The sequence below is a fragment of the Globicephala melas genome, chromosome 21, assembly GCF_963455315.2.
Source record: "Globicephala melas chromosome 21, mGloMel1.2, whole genome shotgun sequence".
In the NCBI taxonomy this organism is placed as follows: Eukaryota; Metazoa; Chordata; class Mammalia; order Artiodactyla; family Delphinidae; genus Globicephala; species Globicephala melas.
The window spans coordinates 5,658,640-5,681,766 of NC_083334.1; the positions used below are offsets into that span (position 1 = coordinate 5,658,640).

The 23,127-nt window shown below is 38.2% G+C and overlaps 1 protein-coding gene across 11 annotated transcripts in view; it reads right to left on the minus strand.

The window, feature by feature from the left end:
* WDR17 (WD repeat domain 17) overlaps positions 1-22,917 on the minus strand; it is an 82,479-nt gene extending 59,562 nt beyond the window's left edge. For 7 of the 11 annotated variants that reach the window (XM_060291615.1, XM_060291609.1, XM_060291614.1 and 4 more), the window contains exons 1-2: positions 22,769-22,915; positions 10,310-10,431 (exon numbers count right to left, since the gene is read on the minus strand). In XM_060291615.1, the coding sequence (XP_060147598.1) occupies positions 10,310-10,375 (66 nt within the window). In that variant the 5' untranslated portion in view covers positions 10,376-10,431; positions 22,769-22,915. Of the gene's footprint in view, positions 1-9,290; positions 9,358-10,309; positions 10,434-22,768 lie in introns of those variants that run through there. The other 4 variants (XM_060291610.1, XM_060291613.1, XM_060291612.1 and 1 more) reach the window with 4 other exon arrangements.
* Positions 22,918-23,127: the final 210 nt, after the last annotated feature.

The following is a 23,127-nucleotide window of genomic DNA, read 5'->3' on the forward strand; positions in this document are numbered from 1 at the left end:
GTTCATATTTCCACTTCCTGAAAAGATCTCTTCTTTTTTCCTCTTCTCTTTCTTCTCCAATTTCTATCTTCATCCCATTAAATTCCTTTATCTGGGTGGAACTAGTGATATATTTCCCCAAAAAAGTAAATAATTTGCAGTGAAAACTGGCAGGATAAAAAAGCGGTGCTACCAACCTTTCGGTGCTTACAAGTATAAGAAACTGCTACAAATACCTGCTTTCTTCCTCCTCTAATGACACCTAGCATTCTGGATAAATTTTAAAAATACACTTTTTTTCAATTAGTAATGTTATGACAATATTACTTTTCATTGAAAATATACATTATCTCAACCACATGTGAATTAAATAGGCTGTTATAGTTTATCCTTGGTATGTACGATTACTATTAATGTTTGTGTGTAAACAAATTTTGAGTTTATATTTGGAAAAGAAACATAAGGGAAAGATATTTAAATATACAGGCAAAATGCAGTCATTTAATTTTCACTTTCTTCTAACTCTGTTTTACTTTTTAAAAAATTAATAAACTTTACTTTTAGAGCAGTTTGAGGTTTACAGCAAAACTGAGTAGAAATTACAGAGATTTTCATTCGCCCCCCGGTTCCCCAACACGCACAAGCTCCGCCACTATCAACATCCCTACCAGATGGTACATTTGTTATAACGATGAACCTACCCTGACACATCATTACCATCCAAAGTCCAGAGTTTACATTAGGGTTCACTCTTGGAGTTGTACATTCTACGGGTTTTGACAAATGCATAACGACATGCATCACCATTGTAGCATCATACAAAAGTTTCACGTAACCATTGATCTTTTTACTGTCTCCATAGCTTTGCCTTTTCCAGAATATAGCTGGAAATCATAGAGTATGGTGTTTTTTCCAGATCGGTTTCTTACACTTAGTAATATGTATGCAATGTCTTTTCATGGCTTGATAGCTCATTTCTTCTTAGCACTGAATAACAGTCCATTGTTTTGATGTACCGTGGTTTGTTGACCCATTCACCTATTGAAGGACATGTGGTTGTTTGCAAGTTTGGGCAATTATGAATAAAGCCACTATAAACATCGGTATGCAGGTTTTTGTCTGGACGTAACTTTTCAATTCATTTAGGTAAATAAGAAGGAGTGGAAAAGGAAGAGATTGCTCGATCCTGGTAAGGGTACGTTTATTTTGTAACAAACTATCGAACTGTCTTCCCAAGTGTCTGCCCCATTTTGCATTCCCACCAGCAATGAATGAGAGTTCCTGCTGCTGCACATCCTCACCATCCTTCGGTGTTGTCAGTGTTTTAGATGGGCCATTCGAATAGGCACGTAGTAGTACCTCCCTGTCGTTTTAATTTGCAATTCCCTAATAACTTATGATGCTGGACATCTTTCCATAGCTTACATGTCATCTTCTTCAGTGATGTGTCTTTTCAAGTCTTTTTCCCTTTTATTTTTATTGAAGTATAGTTGATTTACAATGTTGTGTTAGCTTCAGACGTACAGAAAAGTGGTTCATATATATATATATATATGTGTATATATATATATATGTATTACTTTTCAGATTCTTTTCCATTTTAGGCTATTACAGGATATTGACTATAGTTCCCTGTGCTATACAGTAGGTCCTTGGTTTTTTTTAATTGGGGTGTTTGTCTTTTCTTGTTGAATTTTAAGAGTTCTCCACATATTCTGGGTAACAGCTATTAGATGGTCTTTGGCAAATATTTTCTCCGAGTCTGTGGCTTGTCTTCTTTTTCTCTTGACACTGTCTTTCACAGAGGAGAATATTTTAATTTAATAAAGTTTAGCATTCAATTATTTATTTCATGCATCATGCCTTTGGTGTTGAATCTAAAAATTCATGGCCATACCCAAGGTCATCTAGGTTTCTCTTACATTATCTTCTAGGAGCTTAATAGTTTTGTGTTTTACCTTTAGGGTCTAAAATCCATTTATGAAAGACGTAAGGTCTAGTCTAGATTAATTTTTTTGCATGTGGATGTCCAGTTCTAGTACCATTTGTTGAAAAGACTACCTTTTCTCCATTGTATTGCCTTTGATCCTTTGTTGAAGATCAGTTGATTATATTTATGTGGGTGTATTTACGGGCTCTCTATTCTGTTACACAGATCTATTTGTCTATTATTTTATCAATACTACACTGTCTTATTCCTGTAGCTTTACAGTAAGCCTTGAAGTTGGGTAGTGTCAGGCCACTGACTGTTGCTCTCGTTCAACACTGTGTTAGCTGTTTTGGGTCTTTTGCCTTTCCATATAAACTTCAGAATCAGTTTGTCAATATCCAAAAAAAATAACTTCCTGAGATTCTGGCTGGGATTTTATGACATCTATAGATCAAGTTTTAGCAATAAGTGACATCTTGACACTATTGATTCTTTCTATCCCTGAACATGGAATATCTCTCCATTTATTTAGTTCTTTGATATCTGTTGTCTGAGTTTCATTGTTTTTCTCATATTGATCTTGTACATATTTTGTTAGATTTAAACCTCAGTATTTCATTTTTGGGGTGCTATTGTAAATGGTAATGTGTTTTAAATTTCAAATTACACTTGTTCATTGCTGGTACACAGGAAAGTGATTGACTTTTGTATATTAATCTTGTATTCTAAAATCTTGCTAAAATCACTATATTGGTACCAGGAGGTTTTTTTCTACACAGACACTAAAGTCATCTGTGAACAAAGACAGTTTGATTTCTTCCACGCCAACCTGTACACCTTTTATTTCCTTTTCTTGTCCAGTTACATTACTTAGGACTTCAGTACAGTGTTGAAAAGCAGTGGTGAGAGCAGACATCCCTGCCTTATTCCTGATCATAGCAGGAGAACTTCAAGTTTCTCACCATTAAGTATGATGTTAGTTACAGGGTTTTTGTTCTTTATCAAGATGAGGAATAAATATGTTCTTTGTCAAGTTGAGGAAGTCACCCTCTATTCCTAGGTTGCTGAGAGTTTTCATCATGAAGAAGTATTGGATTTTGTCAAATGATTTTCAGCATCTGTTGATACATAGGTCTATTCAGGTCTAGATACACGTCTACACAGATTGTCTATTTATACTTGTGTGAGTTTTGGCAAACCGTGTCTTCAAAAAATAGGTCCATTTCATCTAGGTTATCAAACTTGTGGGCATAGAATTATTGATAGTACTCCTTTATTATCCTTTTAATGTCCATAGGATCTGTAGTGATACCTCTTCTTTCACTACTAATATTAGTAATATATTTCTTCTCTTTTTTCTTCTTAAGTAGCCTGGCTAAAGGCTTATAAACTTTATTGATCTTTTCAAAGAAGCAGCTTTTAGTTTTGTTTTCTCTATTGATTTTCTATTTTCAATTTCATTAATTTCTGCTCTAATTTTTATTATTTCTTTTATTCTGCTTACTTTGAATTCCATTTGCTCTTCTTTTTCTAGTGTCCTAAGGCAGAAGCTTAGATGACTGATTTTAGATCTTCCTTTTTTTCTAAGAAATGCACTAAATGCTATAAATTTCCCTCCAAGCCCTGCTTTTGTGGGCTTTTACTTCATTAAGTTGTATTTTCAATTTCATTTAGTTCAAAATAATTTTTAATTTCTCTTGAGAGTTCTTCTTTGATCCATGTGTTGTTTAGAAAAGTGTTGTTTAATCTCTAAGTATTTGGGGGTTTTCCAGCTATGTTTCTGCTACTGATATCTAGTTTAGTTCCATTGTCTCAGAGCAGACCTGTATTATTTCTATACTTTTAAAATTTGTTAAGGTGTGTTTTTTGGTCCAGAATATGGTCTAGTCTGTGAATGTTCCTTGTGAGCTTGAGAAGAATGTGTAATCTGCTGTTGTTGGATGAAGTAGCCTATAGATGTCAATTATATCCAGTTGATTGAAGATGCTCTTGAGTTCAGCTATGTCCCTACTAACTTTCTGTCTGCTAGATCTGTTAAATTCTTATAAAGGGATATTAAAGTCCCCAACTATAATACTGGGTTCATCTATTTCTCCTTGCACTTCTATCAGCTTTGCCTCATGCATTATGATACTCTGTTATTAGGCAAATACACATTACGGATTGTTATATCTTCTTGGAATATGGACCCCTTGATTATTATGTAATGTACCTCTTTATCCCTGATATCTTTCCTTGCTCTGAAGTCTGCTCCATCTGAAATTAAGACAGACATGCCTACTTCTTTTGATTAGGGTTAGCATGGTATATTTTCTCCATCCCTTTACTTTTAATCTATATGTGCCTTTATATTTAATGTGAATTTCTTGCAGAAAACATATAGTTGGGCCTTGTTTTTTGATCCACTTTGACAAACTCTGTCTTTTAATTGGTGCACGTAGATCATCAACATTCAAGGTGATTATTGATACAGTTGGATTAATATCTACTATATATTTACTGTTTCATTTTGTTGCCCTTGATCTTTGGTCCTGTTTTTGTCTCCCACACTTTCTCTTTCTTTTGTGGTTTCAACTGAGTACTTTGTACGACTCAATTTTTTCTCCTTTCTTAGCATATCAATTATACCTCATTTAAAAACATTTTAGGGCTTCCCTGGTGGTGCAGTGGTTGAGAGTCCGCCTGCCGATGCAGGGGACACGGGTTCGTGCCCTGGTCCGGGAAGATCCCACATGCCGCGGAGCGGCTGGGCCCGTGAGCCATGGCAGCTGAGCCTGCGCATCCGGAGCCTGTACTCCACAACGGGAGAGGCCACAACAGTGAGAGGCCCGCGTACCGCAAAAAAAAAAACAAAACATTTTAAGTTCTTGTCCTAGATTTTGCAATATACATTGACAACTAATCCAAGTCTACTTTCAAATAATACTATTCCACTTCTCAGTACCTTATAAAAACAAAATAATCCTAATTCCTCTTTCTCATCTCTTGTATCATTGATGTCATTCATTTCACTCACACATAAGCATACCTGACACATATATATGTAGGTATGTGTAAGTGTGTGTGTGTACACACATAAGCTTACATAATTAAAGACACTGTCACTAATTTCATTTTGAACAAACTGTTATTTGTTAGGTCAATTAAGAATAAGAAAATGAAAGTTTTTATTTTACCATCACTTAGTCATTCTCCACTGTTCTTCCTTTGTTTATGTAGATCTGAATTTCTACCTATTTAATTTTCCTTCTCTCTGAAGAACTTTTTTTTTTTTTAACATTTCTTGCAAGGCAGGTCTACTGGCAACAAATGCCCCAGTTTTTGTTTGTCTAAGAAAGTCTTTATTTCTCTTTCACTTTTGAAGGATAGTTTCACAAGGTACAGAATTCTAGGTTGGTGTTTTAGTTCTCCCAACACTTTAAACGTTTCATTCCACTCTCTTCTTGATTGCATGGTTTCTGAGAAGTGGATATAATTCTGACCCTTGCTCTGGCTTCTTTTAAGATTTCTCTGTCTTTGATTTTCTGAAGTTTGGATATGATTTTCCTAGGCGTATTTTTTTGGGGGGCATTTATCCTGCTTAGTGTTCTCCAAACTTCGTGGACCTGTGGTTTGGTGTCTGATGTTAATTTTAGGAAATTCTAAGTCATTATTGTTTCAATTATTGCTTCTGTCCCTGTCTTTCTTCTTCTGGTATTTCCATTATGTGTATGGAAATGTAGTTGTACATTTGTAGTTGTCCCACAGTTCTTGGACATTCTGTTCTGTTATTTTTTTCTCTTTTCTTTTTAGTTTTGGAAGTTTCTATTGTCATATTCTCAAGCTCAGAGATTCTTTTCTCAGTCATGTCCAGTCTACTAATGAATCTATTAAAGGTATTCTTCATTTCTGTTACAGTATTTCTGATCTCTTGTATTTCTTGTTGATTCTTTCTTAGAATTTCCATCTCTCTGGTTTAAATTATCCATCTGTTCTTCCATGTTGTCTACTTTTTTCATTAAAGCCCTTAGCATACTAATCATACTTTAAAAAAAATTATTGGTCGGATAAATTCCAACATCCCTGCCGTATCTGACTTTGGAGCTGATGCCTGTTTAATCTCTTTAAACTGTGTTTTTTGCTTTTTAGTGTGCCTTGTGATTTTTTGTTGAAAGGAGAACATGATGTTACTGGCTAAAAGGAACTGGTAAGCAGACCTTTAGTAATGTAATGTTAAGTTGTGGGAGAAGAGAAAGCATTCTGCGGTCCTATGATTAAGTCTCTGTCTTCTGAGGAGCCTGTGGCTGTGGAATGGGAATTTCACCAGTTTTCTCAGGGATCTTTCTCCCCTAGGTGGGACAGGATAGCTAGTGAGCAGGGACTGGGTATTTCCCTTCCCCCAGATAGGTTAGGTGCTGATATAATCTCTGCAGATCAGGCTCTCCTCACGGGCAGCCTTGTGAAGAAGAAGAGTGCTCTGACATATTTCTAAACAATCCCTTTTCCTCTCCCTTTGCCAGAAGCAGGAAGGGATCTTTCTCTGATATTTACTGTGAAAACTTGGTAAAGGTCCTGGAGGTAAAACTCAGAAAAGCCTGGAGGCCTCCTTATTACTCCCCCCGCCATCCAGAGTTTTTAACTCTCGGACTTGATATATGAGCCTCCAGCAATTCATCAATTACAGTTCAGGTTTTCCACTGTGGCTCTGGTTCCCACAGAGGTTTCTGCTGGTGGGTTTCTGCTCTGGTGCACTGTGATTCTCTGTATCTGCCTGTCTGTCTCTCCAATCTGGGGCAGCGGTTTGCCTTGTGACCTCACTTCTCTTATGAATCTAAGAAAAGTTGTTGATTTGTTTTAGGCCAGAGTAAAGACTTCTGAGCTCCTACATGACAAACTGCAAACTAAAAGTCCCTCTGCTAACTCTTTATTTATTGAAAACAAATAAATTACTTCTAAATCCATGCCAATACTTTTTATTTTATCAGTTTATCCTGATTTACTTCTTTTTAGTTTCTAACTTCAGATAATATAAACATTTCAATATTGTCATACAATTTGGTATGCCTTCGTACGCTCCTAAGCAGCTTTTATAAGTCTTATAGTCCAACAACTTAAATCCTTCATAATTCAGAGTTGAATAACTTGTCTAAACCAGCCATTAAAATAATAAACAGGAGGGCTTCCCTGGTGGCGCAGTGGTTAAGAGTCCGCCTGCCGATGCAGGGGACATGGGTCCGTGCCCCGGGCCGGGAAGATCCCACATGCTGTGGGGCGGCTGGGCCCGTGAGCCATGGCCACTGAGCCTGCGCGTCCGGAGCCTGTGCTCCGCAGCGGGAGAGGCCACAACAGTGAGAGGCCCGTGTACCACACACACACAAAATAATGATAATAATAATAATGAACAGGAAAAAACAAAATGGCAGCTTCTTAAAAAAATTAGGATTTTGAATGAGGTATTAAAAAATCATGCATCATTAAACATATGAATACTATTGCATCTATAATTCTGAATTATGTATTTAAACTGCTAGTATTTGAAACTTCTATATTATTTTTCTCAAAAGTATCATAAAATATATATATATAAAATATTATGTAGCCTTTATTAAGCAATATCTACAGTTACCGAGGAGATAAAAAGAAACGTCCAGAAGCTTTTGATATCATTGTGGTCAGCACGAATGTTTACACAATTAGTGATTCTGCATTACTAAAAATAGAAAATGTTCAACCAAAGGTCCATTTCAAAATACATGTTTATATTTTAAATATAAATCCTACAAATATGTCACATATATAGGAAATCAAATATATTTTAACTGTATGTGACAGGTAGTTTTATATTTCAGGTAAATATTATGTACCCTTTTATCTTTAGTTAAGAATACGTTTCCTTCTTATGTGAACCACCTAAGAATTTCCATGTCCATTCTAAAGATTTGCTATTTCAGAAAACATCATCTTTCTGGCCCAGAAACAATATACACACTTTAAAGATAAAGTACTAAACCTTGCAGTTCACTGAATAATGCAGATTTACAAAGGATTCAGGAAGAAAGTCTGAGCACTGTGTCACCTCACATGCAACTGACAGTGTCAGTAGCCTGGCAACTACAGCCCTACAGAGATATTATTTTCATTTTTTTAACCTAAATTCTATTCTTGGTTTCAATCTTATATTATATGAAATACACAATACATACATTATAATTACACTGAAGTGTAAGTGTATGAAATGTAAAAAAGCAAGTTATAAGAGTATATTTGCATTAGATTTGTATAACAATAAAGCTCACCTCTGAATATGCAAGATTATATGACATAAGCATGAAATTTAAATATAGCTAGTTACAATACTGCCAAAAATAAAATTATAAAACTAAGTTAAAATCAAGTTCATAAAAGAAAAAAAATAAAAATCAAGTTCATATACATGTGCTGTGTGTGTAGAAATATATACATATGCCATAAATATTAATTATATCAAAGTATAAAGGCCACTTCAGTGATCTAAAGATAAAACTCATACTTGTATGTGACTTTTTTCAAACACTACATTTCTCAATTATAATTTTTAGCTCAAAAACCAACTTACCTTTTCCAGTAAGCATTAAAAATATAACAATGGAAAAATCTGGTGTTCTGAATGCTGACTATATAGGGTATATGTGCACATATATATCATCTGAAGAATTTTAAGCTGGAATTTTAGAAGAAATTAAATAATCATGTTTCAATTTTCATTATTTAGAATAAGCTGCTTCATTGTCATCTAAGTCTGTATAAGAACTGATCAAAACTTGAGCCAAGAAAAGCTTAAACTCATGAAGAGGATATGGTAATTTTAGGGTTGGACTATATCTATATATGAGAATAGTTATTCTTTTAATATGTCTCAGAACAAGGAATTCACTTACAAAGGCCATAGCTTATTAAAGGGCAGATTGGGGTTATGGTGGAGGGAAGGATTTTGAATCCTCAAAATCTCCATGAGCTGCCTCAAAATCACTAAGAAGAGACACACAATTTTAGCAAAACGCATTTTCTTAAAATCAGTCACCCCCTCCCTCCAAATTAGATTGTCATCCCTTTCCTTTCCCGTAGAGGAATATATGCACTACACTTGAAAACAAAAAGCCTTCTGTCTGAACATCAGAAATGCACTGTTATTACATTTTAAATGCACACACACAATATAAAAAAGGATGCTGGCATTACAGTGCGTGCACGCGTGTCTCTGTGTGTGTGCGTGTGTGTGTGTGTGTCCAGCGCAACTTCAAATACTGCTATTAAACTCATAAGCTGAAACATTTCTATCATTATGGTTAAGGCTGGAATTCGGGATGGTGAGCTACCCAGTAATTCTCAACCTCCCTTCTGAAGAACGCTTTAGGATCCATACCATGAGGGTTATTCTCCAGAGTTAGATATTTACTGGCTCCTGAGATGTTTACCAGCCTGTTTCACAGCTGAAAAAAAAAAAAAAAAATCTGAAGAAGAAAACCCAAGAGGCTTAAACTGCTGAGGATTGACAATTAAAAAGATAATCTAAACGAAGTAAAATGCTGAGAAAATATCTTTGATTGATGTGATTAGAACAGTACCCTGAAGAAGTAAGAAGGAAGGAAGAAGAATTCAGCGCTGCATGTCTTTAGTAGTACACGCCCTCAAACAACAATGGGGATAAAGCTGGTAAAACTCCATCAAGATATTCTGGCTCTTTTGTTCCACTCATTAGTGAAAAGAAAAGTCCACACATCTCCTTCATTTAGGTAATTAAGAAATCCTTCATTGAAAAGGTGACCATAATCAAAGAGAAATCTTATGTTATTCTAAACTAAATCCATTTTGATAAGGTGCATTTAAAGATGGCAGTTTTCTGCTGTTGCAGTAGAAATAGATCAGAATAGCTGTGCTGTGCAACAGTTGCCATAGTAACAATGCAAATCCCTTTGAAGCATAATTAATTGCCTAAAAATTTACCAAATGGAACATGGCACTCTTCTTCAGAACGTTTTTTTCATTTTCTTTTACAATATTATTATAATACGTGGTATTATCATACATATTTCTATCATAAAATTATGTAAAATTACTTTCTTGAAATTATTGCTATTTTCATACATTAATCACATTAGAAAGAATCCTATTTTATCTTTAAAGCCTAAAGACAATCTGAACACGTTAAGAATTCATCTGAAATCAGGATAGAAAAAAAAACACCTTTTCTTCAATAAATGACTCTCCTTATATATTTTCTTACCTCTGCTTTTAAGTCTATCAGATAAGTATCCTATTTACCCTCAGAATCCTGCAATGCAAAAATGTCCGCAATATAAATGACACAGAAATACAGCTGCATGAGAAATAAAGCAGGAAAAAATCACAGAAAATTAGAATTACAACGTAAATATATCTTACTCTTTGTAGTCCTTCATAGCAATCATCTTGCTCAAACCAATGTGAAATGTAAGTCATCCAAGCCATAGAATGTTCCTACTTTAATCAAGGCAATTGGAAACCGGCTTCAGAACAGTCAGCACCTAAAGTAATAACAATGTGTTTCAACCAAAGGGGTTTACCAAACTCTGCCTTATGAAATGTTGTTCAGTACAAGAAACTAGAAGTACATACACATTTCAGCTGAAACAGTTTTAATAATTTATAAATAACAGTGTCTGTAAAAATAATGCTAAAGCAGAAAGGTAAGCCTATAGTCAAATAAGAAATAAATCAAATGATAATTATGTTGTTGTACTAGACAATGCTATGTCAAATACTTCATTAGCCCTTCACTTTTCATTGTTCTGGCATAGAAACACATGTATGACACATACACATCACTGCAGCTAGTTGAGAACATCTTTATCTCACTCTAAAAATATACCAAATGGGACATGGCACCCTTCAGAATTCCTCTTCTTCCTTATTCCCTAGAAATATTTTCAATAATATCTGCTTGAAGCCCCAGGTCAAAATAGTTGGGAATAGGCTTCCACAGGAAGCTCCAGGACTCGTACACTCTGGTGCTCAATTTGTTTCCATCTTGCTGACTTCCCCGAATCTGGACCATGCTTTCTGTCCTGCCCTTGGGTTCCCACAGAGCCCCTGGTTCCTGGCTAACTGCTCAGAATTTGCATCTCCTGCAGGGTCCCACCCTCTGGACTGGTGGTCCTTCCTTGCTGTCTCTCTTGTCATTGCCTATCCCATTCTGAGTTAGAGATCTGTGTCTGTGTCCTGCCTTACGCTTTTTTACCCCGCCCTGGATCTATATCTAGCGCCTACCCAGGGTATATCTAACTATCTTGCCACCATTTCAGTGGTTGCAGTCTCTCATGCCAAGCCCTTAAACTCCATTTTAAAGTACCTACTGTACCTAGATCCCGCAGCCTTGTATCTGGTAATCTCAATATGAACATCGGTAAAGCCAAGCTTATCCCTTTCGAGTGATAAGAATCCCTTTCTACTGCCCCCCAATAGTCTTTCATTTGCCCTGCATTCCCTGTTCCAGTGACCAAAACTATACTCGACGGTAATCCGAGATAAGAACAGGGAGCTATCTTTGATTCTTTCACCACTTTCCCCTCCACCTCCTGCTACATTTGATCACCAAGTCTTAACTACCTTTAACACGTCTCTTCAAAAGCCCCTTCCCTCCATCCCTAACGCCACTGTCTTGTACAAACTAATGAAATACTTTACTTACTAACCTCCCTGCTTCCATTGCAATTCCTAAACATGTTCTATACCAGCATGGCTTTATGCCTTTAAGTTGTGAAACGCTTGCCTGAGCTGTCTTACCTCTTCCCCTTTTTTTGTGACTAATGAGCTGTATCATACTTATCAAGACCCAACTTAATGTCCCTCTTCTTTGAGCCCTTCACAAATGCACCAAATCCCTCATCTGTATGCCTCTAAGTCTATATTTGTGTGCACTGGATAGTGACTATTTGCAGAGACAAAAATTGTGAGCTGCCCAAGACAAAGGAACATGTTTTATTCATATTTGCATAGAAGGTACGAAATGTTTGTTGCGTGAATTGACACATGCTAGAAGAGTTTGTCAACTAGTGGTAGTTCACATGAACCGCAGGGGTGTGTGTGTGTGTGTGTGTGTGTGTGTGTGTGTGTGTGTGTGTGTGTGTGTGTGTGTGTGTGTAGCTGCAACTTGGAAAGGGGCTAAAGAAATGTATCCAAATTACAGGTAATATACTCATCAACAAGGGAAATGGGATTACCATTCAATTCCTTGCAGAGAAATGGCTAATCAAATGATTTCAGAAATTAATTTTTAAAGGGAAAATAAACTGCAAACTTGAATTGGTAAAATTAGTTTATAATCATATAAGGTACCAAGTATTTACTATGTCACTATAAACACAATACAGTTCAAAGTAATACCTTGTCTGTAGGGCACATAACAGTTCTCACGTCATACTTCCTGACCTTTTTCCACGAGCACTATTTACCATATTTGCAAGAACTAAGAAAAGTAAAATATTTCACATCATGGAATCGCAGATGAATATTATCTGGCATAAAAATACATATTTTTTGATTGTATTTCAGGTATTTTGATTATCTGAGAGTGTATAGAATCTGGTTCATTTAGTATAAGAATGGCCAATAGTGTTCAACTCTCACAACTCCTTGATGGTCTGGAGCACAGGGTTGAAACCTTTAGCTGATCTCAGAGGGGAAGCATGTCACGATCACTTAGCAGTAACTGAAACAGGAAGGAGAAAGTCACGGTGACATTTACTCCACATCTTTACATCTGTGTATTCCTCCACAGGTCTAACTGACTAATTTATTGTTAAAATCACAAATTTAACTTAATTCGTAGTCAGAAAATTTTTCCTGCCTTTTAAGATTAGTGATGGAAGGAAATGAAAAGAGCCAAAGGCTAGATGTCATTGTGTTAAAGAAAATAAATAAATAAAGTAAAATGGCTTGCAGTGTCAGAAAACTTACTGCAGGGATTCATACAACACACAAGTAACCTGTGGTCTGACTGCAGGTCGTGACCTTTTTATATCCCTCTCTGCACCTATACCTTTTTATGAGCTCATCACGGGCCGACTATATATCCTGGCCTGTTGCCTTTGGACTTGCCGTATGACTTGCTTTCCCCAGGGATGTGTGGGCAGAAGTCAGAATGTTCCAGCTCCAAGCTCTGGCTGTAAGGCTTGCTTCCTTCCACACCCATCAACATGAGGAGGACATTCCACAGCTACCCTCCTGTAGGGAACAGGGTGGGGCTGGGGAGGGGGGAATGTTACTTGCCCCCCAACAGGATCTGACTCTCTAAAAGTAGTGGCTGAAATACTAAGACGCTATGGAGAGCTTTTCATAATCTATGGGACTGGAGGGAAAAAAACTGGCGTCCATATGCTGCCAAGGAAGAAAATGGCCTAATAATGGTGCCCTTTCAGTGAGAACCACGTGGGTCCACACCTTAACACTAGCGTGAAATAGACTCTCCTTTACAAAGACTGAAGTTCAGCTTCAAATAGATTCATTCAATGATTGCATTGAGGGGGTCTTCCCTACCCTCATACTTTCCAAAAGCAAAAGCATATTCTCTCGGGAGAAAGAGAATATTAAATCGTCAGGCTGCAAAGCGATCAAAGGAATTCCAAAGAGTGAGGAGACCAGTCGGGGGAGATGGGGAGACAAACAGACTAACGGCTTCGCCTTTGACAGAGAGTGGGAGAAAGAGGTGACTGCCATCAAGGCGGGGAGGAGAAAGTCAGATAAAATCTGCGAAAGTCCTAAAGGCCGGTATGAGCTAGAGCATCAGTTCAGAACAACTGGAGGTCCCCGGTGCAAGCTGAGTTGCACTCACCTGTCAGATCTTCTCCTCAGGCCTCAATCGGGGGCTTAGGAGAAAGAGGGGGGCAAATCAGACATAGTCCCCCTTAGTGGCTCAGGCACATAGGAGGCACTTGGCTACTGAGAGCTGACAGGCATGCAACTCTGTATAGGTCCCTGAATCCTTCTCCCAAATGGAGCACAAGCCTTCAGCTACTCGGAGAGAGGAAATACATACCCTCACTCCCAGGGACAATGGGGAGGGAGTAAAAGCAAAGCCCATCTGCTTCTAGGGAGGGACAGATAACCCTCCTTCCTGCCCACAGAACTGGGAGAAGGGAAGAAGCAAAAGCTACCAGCCCCTGGGGGGTGGGCAGGAAAACATCTTGGGCTCCCATCCTGAACCAGAACGAAGCCCAGATCTGCCGCTGAAGAGGTGCTTTCTCTCTTACTCAGCACCCACCCCAGATATAAAGTGGAGTTTGGCTGCCTCAGAGCGGGGTTGAGGAGAGGGAGACACACAAGTCTCCCCTAAAAACCAGATTCCCCCAATCTGGGAGATCAGATGATAGGACAGTCATACACTGGGGTACTATACAATAATTCAAATGAACCATACACAGCGAAGTGGATGAACCATACAATGTAATGACGACTGAAAGTCACACATGAATATCATAGGATTCTAATATTTATAAAAGTTTAAAGACCAGAAAAGTTAATCTATGCTACTAGAAGTTATGAGAGAGTTTTCTTCAGGGAAAAGGAAGTAGTGACAGACAGGAGCCATGAGGGAGATTTCTAGGAAGCTCACAATGTTTCTTTTATGCTAATTTTGCTGATGTGCAAATTTGCTGGTACAAAACAGTAAATTGCACATTTCTGCTGTCAGGTATATAATGTAAATAAAAAGAAATTATACACTAAGAATCCACAGCAGTGCTTTCTAATACGAACAAAATTAAGAGGGGAAAATAAACTGAAATGACTTGTCCACACATAAGTAGGTGTTGTATAATTGGATTATATTTTCTAACTTCACTTGGACACTTTCATTTATCTTTTTATTTTGCCCCTAGAGTTTCCTGCCCCATTTACCACCCCCAGCCATCATATTTTGCAACATGTTAAGTCTTTCTCTGAGATATGCACTAATGCTGCTTTAACCCACAAGTATTTTTAGAAGCAACGTCAGGGACAAGCGGATGAGGAAGGTGGACACAAGGAATAAATAATCTCACAACAGGAAATGGGTAAAAACCAAAGTCTGCAAAGCAAGCAGCAGGGGACTGAGATGGGCTAGATTAAGGATATGCATTTGGGGGTCCACAGAAACACCCACAGAGTCTGATGACTCAGCGTGATGGTTCACAGTGGATGCCTGCTAATGCCACGCCCATGGCAGATCCTCGGACTCCTCAGTCGGTACTATTCCACAGGGGTGTGCCCCAGAGCAATCTCCACCAGCACGTGCCTAAACGCTGGCAGCGATCTGTAGCGACACATAGCTCCCATCCCAGCATTTCATGCCTTGACAAGACCTTCCAAAAATATTAAACAGCTACATCCTAAGAACACTTTGAAAGCTCACCCTTGGAAAACAACAAATCAATACAGCTGACAACACCCTCCAGTTACTGGTGATTCTAACCACTAGTAACAAAGTGACAATCTATACAGTATACTTCTCTTAGCTTAGGTCACATGATATTTTTAATATGTAAGAACAAAATAGTTGAAAATGAAGTATTTTTACCAGAAAATCTGACTATATGAAAAGTAAAAATAGGGCTTCCCTGGTGGTGCAGTGGTTGAGAATCTGCCTGCCAGTGCAGGGGACACGGGTTCAAGCCCTGGTCTTGGAAGATCCCACATGCACCGTGATGAAGACAGTGGCTCCCGCTCGCCGCAACTAGAGAAAGCCCTCGCACAGAAACGAAGACCCGACACAGCCAAAAATAAATAAATAATAAAATTTAAAAAGGTACTATAGTCGTGTCATAGGTACTACGTGAAAGCGCACTAAACAGAGGGAGCAGCAAAAGCAGAGACTCTGACCCGGAAGCACTCCGGGGAGCCTTGAGAAAGAGAAAAATCGATCAAAGTATATAAACGTGTATTCAAAGGTCAGGGTCACAAACATATCACCATGCAGAGAGTCAGGGTAGTTTTCTTGAACTCCTCTTTGTCCTATTCAGAAGTTTGTTAATTTTCTTAATAGAAATCTATTGCCTATAGTAATTTTTTTAAAAACCTAAAAATATCATGTTGAAAATCAGTGTTTAAAATTTGAATACACTCTATGCTCAGAGTGATGCAAAAAATTCTAGTGAGCACATATAGTTAATATATTAGTATTTACTATACGTGCTCATTAGAAAGCATTTGGAAATTGCAAAGAAAAACAAAATGGAAGTTTTTTTTTAAGCAGCCACTAGCCCACTGACTTGAGATCTTCCTCTGTCTAGTATCCATAATTCTAAATGAGCACTATTTTCACTGATATGTACAGCCATAGATTATCAAGGATAAATATACTTTCAAAAATCTCTAAATCGGTGCATCTCAAAGTGTGGTTCTCGGGTCTCTTGCATCAGAATTAACTGAGAAACTTGCTAAAAATGAAGATTCCTGGATCACAATCTAGGGCCAGTGGATCTTGGGGTGGAGTCTGGAAACCTGCTTTTTAACATCATTTCCAGATGATTTACATAGCACAGCAAAGCTTGAGAACTACTTACTCAGTTCAACAATAGCAAAGATGTTTATCAGATAAACTGCCTCTGGTAACTTCTACTGACCAGATTAATCTCTTAAATTTCAATCATTCCTAAATTTACCTTTCATGTGCTTGGCAGGACATTATATCTCAGCATCCCCAACATATGTCAAATCCTAATGTTCTTAAAAGCTTAGATGATAAAATAGGTCACAAAGTACAGTATTAACCTATGTTAAAATCCTGGATTAGATAGCAAATAGAAAAGAATAAGGTCATTATGGTTGTTCTAGTTTGGACTCACAGAATGACCACTTATACCAGTATGAATTCCAATTTGATCAGCAAAACAAAGGATTATAGGTAAGACAGAGAAGACCAGAACACTAATTCAAAGATGTGGCAAAGTGAATGCAGTTATTTCATCATCCATCTATATACTTAATCTATCATTCATCTAGATATTTATTCTTATACTTCCTACATTTTAACCACCAAAGTGAAAATTATATGGATTTGAATTATGAAATTAGATTTTCAAGGCGCCTGAAGGATTACAGAATCTCTTGACCTGCAATGTGGAAAAGATTTTTAATTTGATCAAAGATGTAATACACTTTTCTTGAACAATAGGGTCATTCATTTACCTTCAATTAACCATTCTGAGAGACTCAGCCAAAGAGAAATAGAAGAGTGAGATCACGTATTTTTCACCCATAAACTAAGAAGAGGTAAATATTCCACTGAAAGAGACATTATGAAAGTAAACATGTGAACATTGTCATAATAAAGATGCAGGATTATTTTTATAATAGGGTATGGCAAAAATAAGTAGCTTTATTTTTATAAATAGGATCATTCCTCATGAAGGAGGACTTGAGAAGCTATGGCATGAATTGCTCTGTAAACCTGAGGATGCCTGTCCCCCTTCGAATTCATCTGTTCTGTAAGTTGGACTTTGTATATGAGTTTTCAAAGTAGGGTGGGTCTTTATGTTATCTGTATCTGAAAATCAGGATTCTCATTTGGCAGAAACAGTCAGTTAGACTGGCATTTTCATGTTCTGGGCCAAGGGTGTTAAAATTTATTTTTGTCAAGGGCTTCCCTGGTGGCGCAGTGGTTGAGAGTCTGCCTGCCGATGCAGGGGACACGGGTTCGTGCCCCGGTCCGGGAAGATCACACATGCCATGGAGCGGCTGGGCCCGTGAGCCATGGCCGCTGAGGCTGCGCGTCCGGAGCCTGTGCTCTGCAATGGGAGAGGCCACAACAGTGAGAGGCCCACGTACCAAAAAAAATAAATAAATAAAAATTTATTTTTGTCAAATGCTGAGAAAAACCAGCAAAGGAAATCAAATGGATTTAAAGCTTGAAAGCTTTAAGAAACAGCTCACACCAAGTCACTACATCCAAAATTTCTTTTATATATGCATCCATACATTGATAGGAGGCCGGAAATAAATCCTAAAGTTTGATAAGTGAAGAGTTGTATCAGCTAAGGCAGGACCAGTGCATATATGAGACAGGTTACTAATCTACTCAACGGGCCACCTGTCAAAAATTATTCCCTTAGCCACCATAAAATTCCCACAAAGATGAACTAATGTAATCAATAATGCAAGTGAGATATTGTGTCCAAAAAGCTACTATTGAAATTTAAATGTATCCACGATTGTATTCAATATTTTCAGGAATGAGTTCATTTATTTAGTAGTTTAAGTAAAGTTTCAAAGGTGGAGTTGTATACGAACACTACCAGTTCAAGAGAGGACTAGGTCCAGTGGCACAATGTACCTTCTATCAGTACCTCTAAAGCGTGACCTTGCGTTAGAATCACTCGAGCCTCCTGAAAACACTGATTCCAGGTGCTCCCTCAGATATCCTGATTTGGCAGGGCTGTGGCCTGGAAGTATGCACTTCTGACATGCTCCCAGGGGATGCTGGTCTAAGATACATGTCGAATAACACCATTCTAGATGGCGTCTAGTACCAATAACACCATTCTAGATGGTCAGAAAGTCTAGAAAATAAATGCGTCCAACTTCAAAATTTTACCCAATGGTAACCATAATCCAGGCTTCAGATGTAACTTCCAAAAGCTTCTTATTTCTAACATTCAATTGTAGATGTGATGGCTATGAACACTTAAGTACCACTGAGGTGCATTAGGATAAAGAATTTATAAGATCACTGGATCCCCCCCAAATCACAGAAGACTTTGCAGAAAAACTTAAATCATATTAATGAGCGAATCAAAAAATTTTACAAATTGTGGGAAAACACTTTTTAATTAATATTTTAAGCAAACTTTCTATATGATGAGACCAAACACATGCAATTTGTTCATTATGTACAATAGTCACTTAAAAAATATAAAAGTGATCTAAATCTTAACTACTCAAACTTTTGAATTAGTCACTTGAAGAAATATAATAAAAGAGAAAGGTGATATATTTTTACACCTCTTTAGGGAGCAGCACAATGCTGAGTGTTAGAGCCTGAGGTTCCAGACCAGCTTTCCCATTGAAATTTTCCCAATTTTGAGCAACTTAATTTTTGTTTGTTTAGTGTTAATGGTGTTAGATTGACTGGTCTCTAAGAATCCTTCTAGCTTAAATTCTGAAATGACTCCTTAAAACCTGCTACCATGTTTATCTTAAAAATAAAATTTGCATAACTCTTTTCATTAAGACTCATTCAAAAAGTTTTACCTTAATGGGCCAAAATTAAGTATTACCTACTTCTTATTAACCAACTATTCAATTTTCAGGGCTCCATGTGGCGCTGTATTGTATTGAAAAATGAAGTTTTTCCAACAGCACATCATACACGACTGCTCTGTGTAGTGAGAACTATTTTCTGCTTTCCAATTGGAAAGTTTTTTTGTGTATGAGATAATGAAATTGAGCTTATTATACATAATTGCAAATGAGCCCACCTGAGATACTGGTACATGCTCATAACTTAAAGTGTCAACAACTGGAAGAGAACAACAAGTCTGAACATAAAGTAAATTACTTAACAACCTCCACTATGAGTTCTCCACATCTGAGCATTCAAATTTATAAACCAAATTTTAAATGGTGTAACATCCTCACCGAAGCATGGAAAATTATTTCTTGCATCTTTTGATAAGAGCTTTCCTGAACATGACAGTTATCAATTATCCCTTTAATAGCAAATAACACTGCTGAATTATCTCCTATGATCTTACTGTGCAAGATTTGCCTGTTTCTGTGACACATATATTTCCTAAACTAGAATACAGACTTCCAGAATTTTAGGAGATAATTAGGCTACTAAATCAATGTTGTAAGTACCTGTAAAGTAATAAAAAAGTAAGCCTTTATCATTATTAAAAAAAATTATCTCACTCAAGTAGCTGATAATGTGATATCTAGATGCACGTGCCACCTGTGGCTCCAATTCCAGGTTGCTTTTTTTTTTTTTTTAACAAAGTCTAGCCTATTTCAAGTTATATTTGTTTAGTCATTGAGATCAAGTAAAAACAACCTGAAACTTGTCTCCTCATGTGACAGCCCATGTTTTACCATGAGAAGTTTTGAAATTCTTCTAGTCAGTCATGATGGGATTTTTTCCCTTTCAATACACAAAGGCAAAGGTCAAAGTTGATCATTTTAGTGTATTTCTCTACCAATTTTTATAACCGAAGTTACAAGTCCTTCTTGAACAGTAACAGTAACCTCAAGCAAGAGAAAGCTTTTCCTTTAGGATCTGTTTCTCTACAGAGTAAATTCTTTGGGGAATTTCTAAGATTCTCTCCAGGTATCCATATCTAATTTCTTGCTCATAAATCTCCAAGGAACAGTCTCATCAACAGTGAGAGAATCATCTCCATGTGATTATCACAGAACACAGCATGGTCTTGGATGCTGAAAAATGCCAGCCACTCTTGGTCTAATATATGTTTCTCACATGAAAGAAAAGGAGGTGTCAGTTAGTAAGAAATGCCTCCCAATCTCCTAATATGATTTCTATGGATTATAATATTCTCAGTAAGATCTCTGTTCCTGAAGACACACTGGAAGCTACATACATAATTTCACTTTAATATTTCAATCTGCTACATGGAATAGATACAAAATACAAGATGAGATAATTCAGCAATTGCAGAATGTAGTAGTAATGTTTGTATACTCATCATTACCATGAATGGCTGGGTAAACACGTTATTCAGTAATCTGGTAAACCATTACCTTTCTTGCATATTAGATCTGATTTTGAATAAATTCTGGAATACAGGAAGGACATGTGAATCCTTCCAAATTGTTTGAATTTCATTTTAGTCTTCATTACAGAGTTTAGGCAAGCAAAATTACGTAGTATGGAGAATTTGTACATATTTTATTGACAGGGACATCTAATCAGTCATGTTGGACTTTCAGTATCTACTGGGGCAAAAGAAACAAACAAACATACTCTTACTCTTCTCTGAGCAATATAAAAGCTGCTGCAGCTCACCCATGCTCAGGCTAAGGGCTGCAGGGTAGAGTCCACAGAACACAACAAAAAACACTCTAGCCCTAGAAGTCCGTCTACTGGGAGCAGAGGAATTTAAAAACATTATTTTCTAAGCTAAATTGATTTGCAGCTTTCGAATATATAGGATTATTGTGTGAGTAGTAACAAAAGTTTTTAGTACAGCAATATTTAATCATTAAAGATAAAAAGAATGAAGAATTTCAAACTTTTAAGTAAATATATCTTTTTTTTTTTCAGAGATACCCACAGTTCTTTAAGTATTCCTATTACTATCAACATAGGGAAAATCAGCTCAATATAAGTAGCAAAATTCAACTAGCCATTTTAATATAGAGTAAGTTTGTGGAGCTCACTTAAGAAGTATATGAGTTTTCTTTCCATTGGGCCCTTTCAAACAAGCCTTGGTTTATTCCAGTGGAGCAAACTTCCCAGGAACTCTCAATGCAATGACCTAAACCTAGCATTTGTAACATTAATCTCTAAACTATCACCTAAAGCACGGTTCCCCAAACTCTGATGAATTAACTGACAACTTTTCAAAGGCATTTAATTACTGTATTTAATTTTAGATCACAGAACAGGAAAGACTGTCAGACTTATTTCTCAGATCTCTGCCTTCACACAGGTAAGATGTGACCATGCTCACTTTCTTGCACACTTAGGCCAGTGAGGCAGAATCTCAACAGGATGTAAGAGAGCTTTTCTGCAGGGGCTGTCCACACCACAAGCCCAGAATCAGCTCCACTAATGCCAATAAGAGGGAGACAACATAACACCCAAGGCCATGCTGTGTTCTATGATAATCTCACCAAGACTATCCTCTCACTGTTGATGAGCCTAGGAGATTTGTGAGCAAGAAATCAGATATGAAAACCTGGAGAGAATCTTTGAAATTCCCCAAAGAATTTACTGTTAGAGAAACAAACCCTAAAGGGAAAGCTTCTTCTCACTTGAGGTGACTTAAAATGTTCAAGGAGGACTCGTAATTTCGGTTATAAAAATTGGAAGGGAAATGAGTTTCTCCGAAGGGTATCTATTTCTGAAATACTCAGACAATGAAAGAAATGTAATCTCTCTCTTCAAACCATTGTTGGAGACTTTTAAATAAAAAAAGTCAACAAATACATATACAAATGGACATGGAAGTTACAAAACAAGGGTGCTTTACTTCTGATACATGATCCAAGGCATCACTAAACTTCATTCAAATCAACTGCTTTTACTTAATATAGTAAAAAAAAAAAAAAAAAAAAAAAAGTCAGCTCCAATGCTTGCTCCTTTTAATATCTGCATGCAAAAAAAGTAAGTCTGGGTTTGTTAGCTTCTGAAAAATAGGAAAGATTATATTTTTAAGATTCGCTTAGCACACAGTGCGCCTCTGAGATTCAATACTGTCTTTTTTCTGGGACGCGCTTCCCTTTGACCCCAGGGTTTCTTGCCGCAGCCTGAGTACGAAGGCCACCTTCAGGGGGGCGGGGGTCCTTACAGAAGCGCCCGTGGGCACAGTAACGAGAGCGACAATCTAGACTCTATACGCACTGAGGCTGAATAAGCTTAAAACATAAGGCAGTGTCCCCGGTCAGGGTCGCAGGTGACACTCCAGGGGCAGTTCAGAGGCGCAAGGGCTGCTGCTGCTTCTGCTGCGTCCCGTCGTCGGCCGGTGAGCGGCGCGGGCGCTCGGGGCCTCATCGCCCGCCAAGCCCCACAGGACGCGCGCACGCGGGTCCGCGACCGTCGCGGGGGCGGGCGGACCCCCACCAGCCCCGCGACGCCCCATCGCTCGAAGATCGCCCTCCTCCAGCCCGCGTCCGCCTGCGTCTCTCGCCCTGCGGCCCGCAGGCCCCTACCTGCAGGACGAGGCGACCGCAGCGGCGGACAGCGGAAGGTGCTGAAGCGGGCGCGGCGGCCGGACCCGACCCGCACCGCCCTCTCCTCCTGCGCCGCGGGCTCCGAAGGGCGCGGAGGCGGGCTCCGCAAGCCTGGCAGCGCGCGCGGCACTCCGGGTCCCGCTCCGAGCCCCACGTGACAGCCACACTGGCCGCTGATTGGAGCGCCTGGGGAGAGGCGGGGGCGGCCCCTGACCCCCGGAGACTGTGCGCGCCCAGGTGGTTACCTGGCAACCGGGAGTCGGCTCTGAAGTTGTGGTTCCCAGGCCCTGGGTTAGGCTTCAGCAGAGTTTACAGGGAGGCTGAAAGTGGAGGAAAGA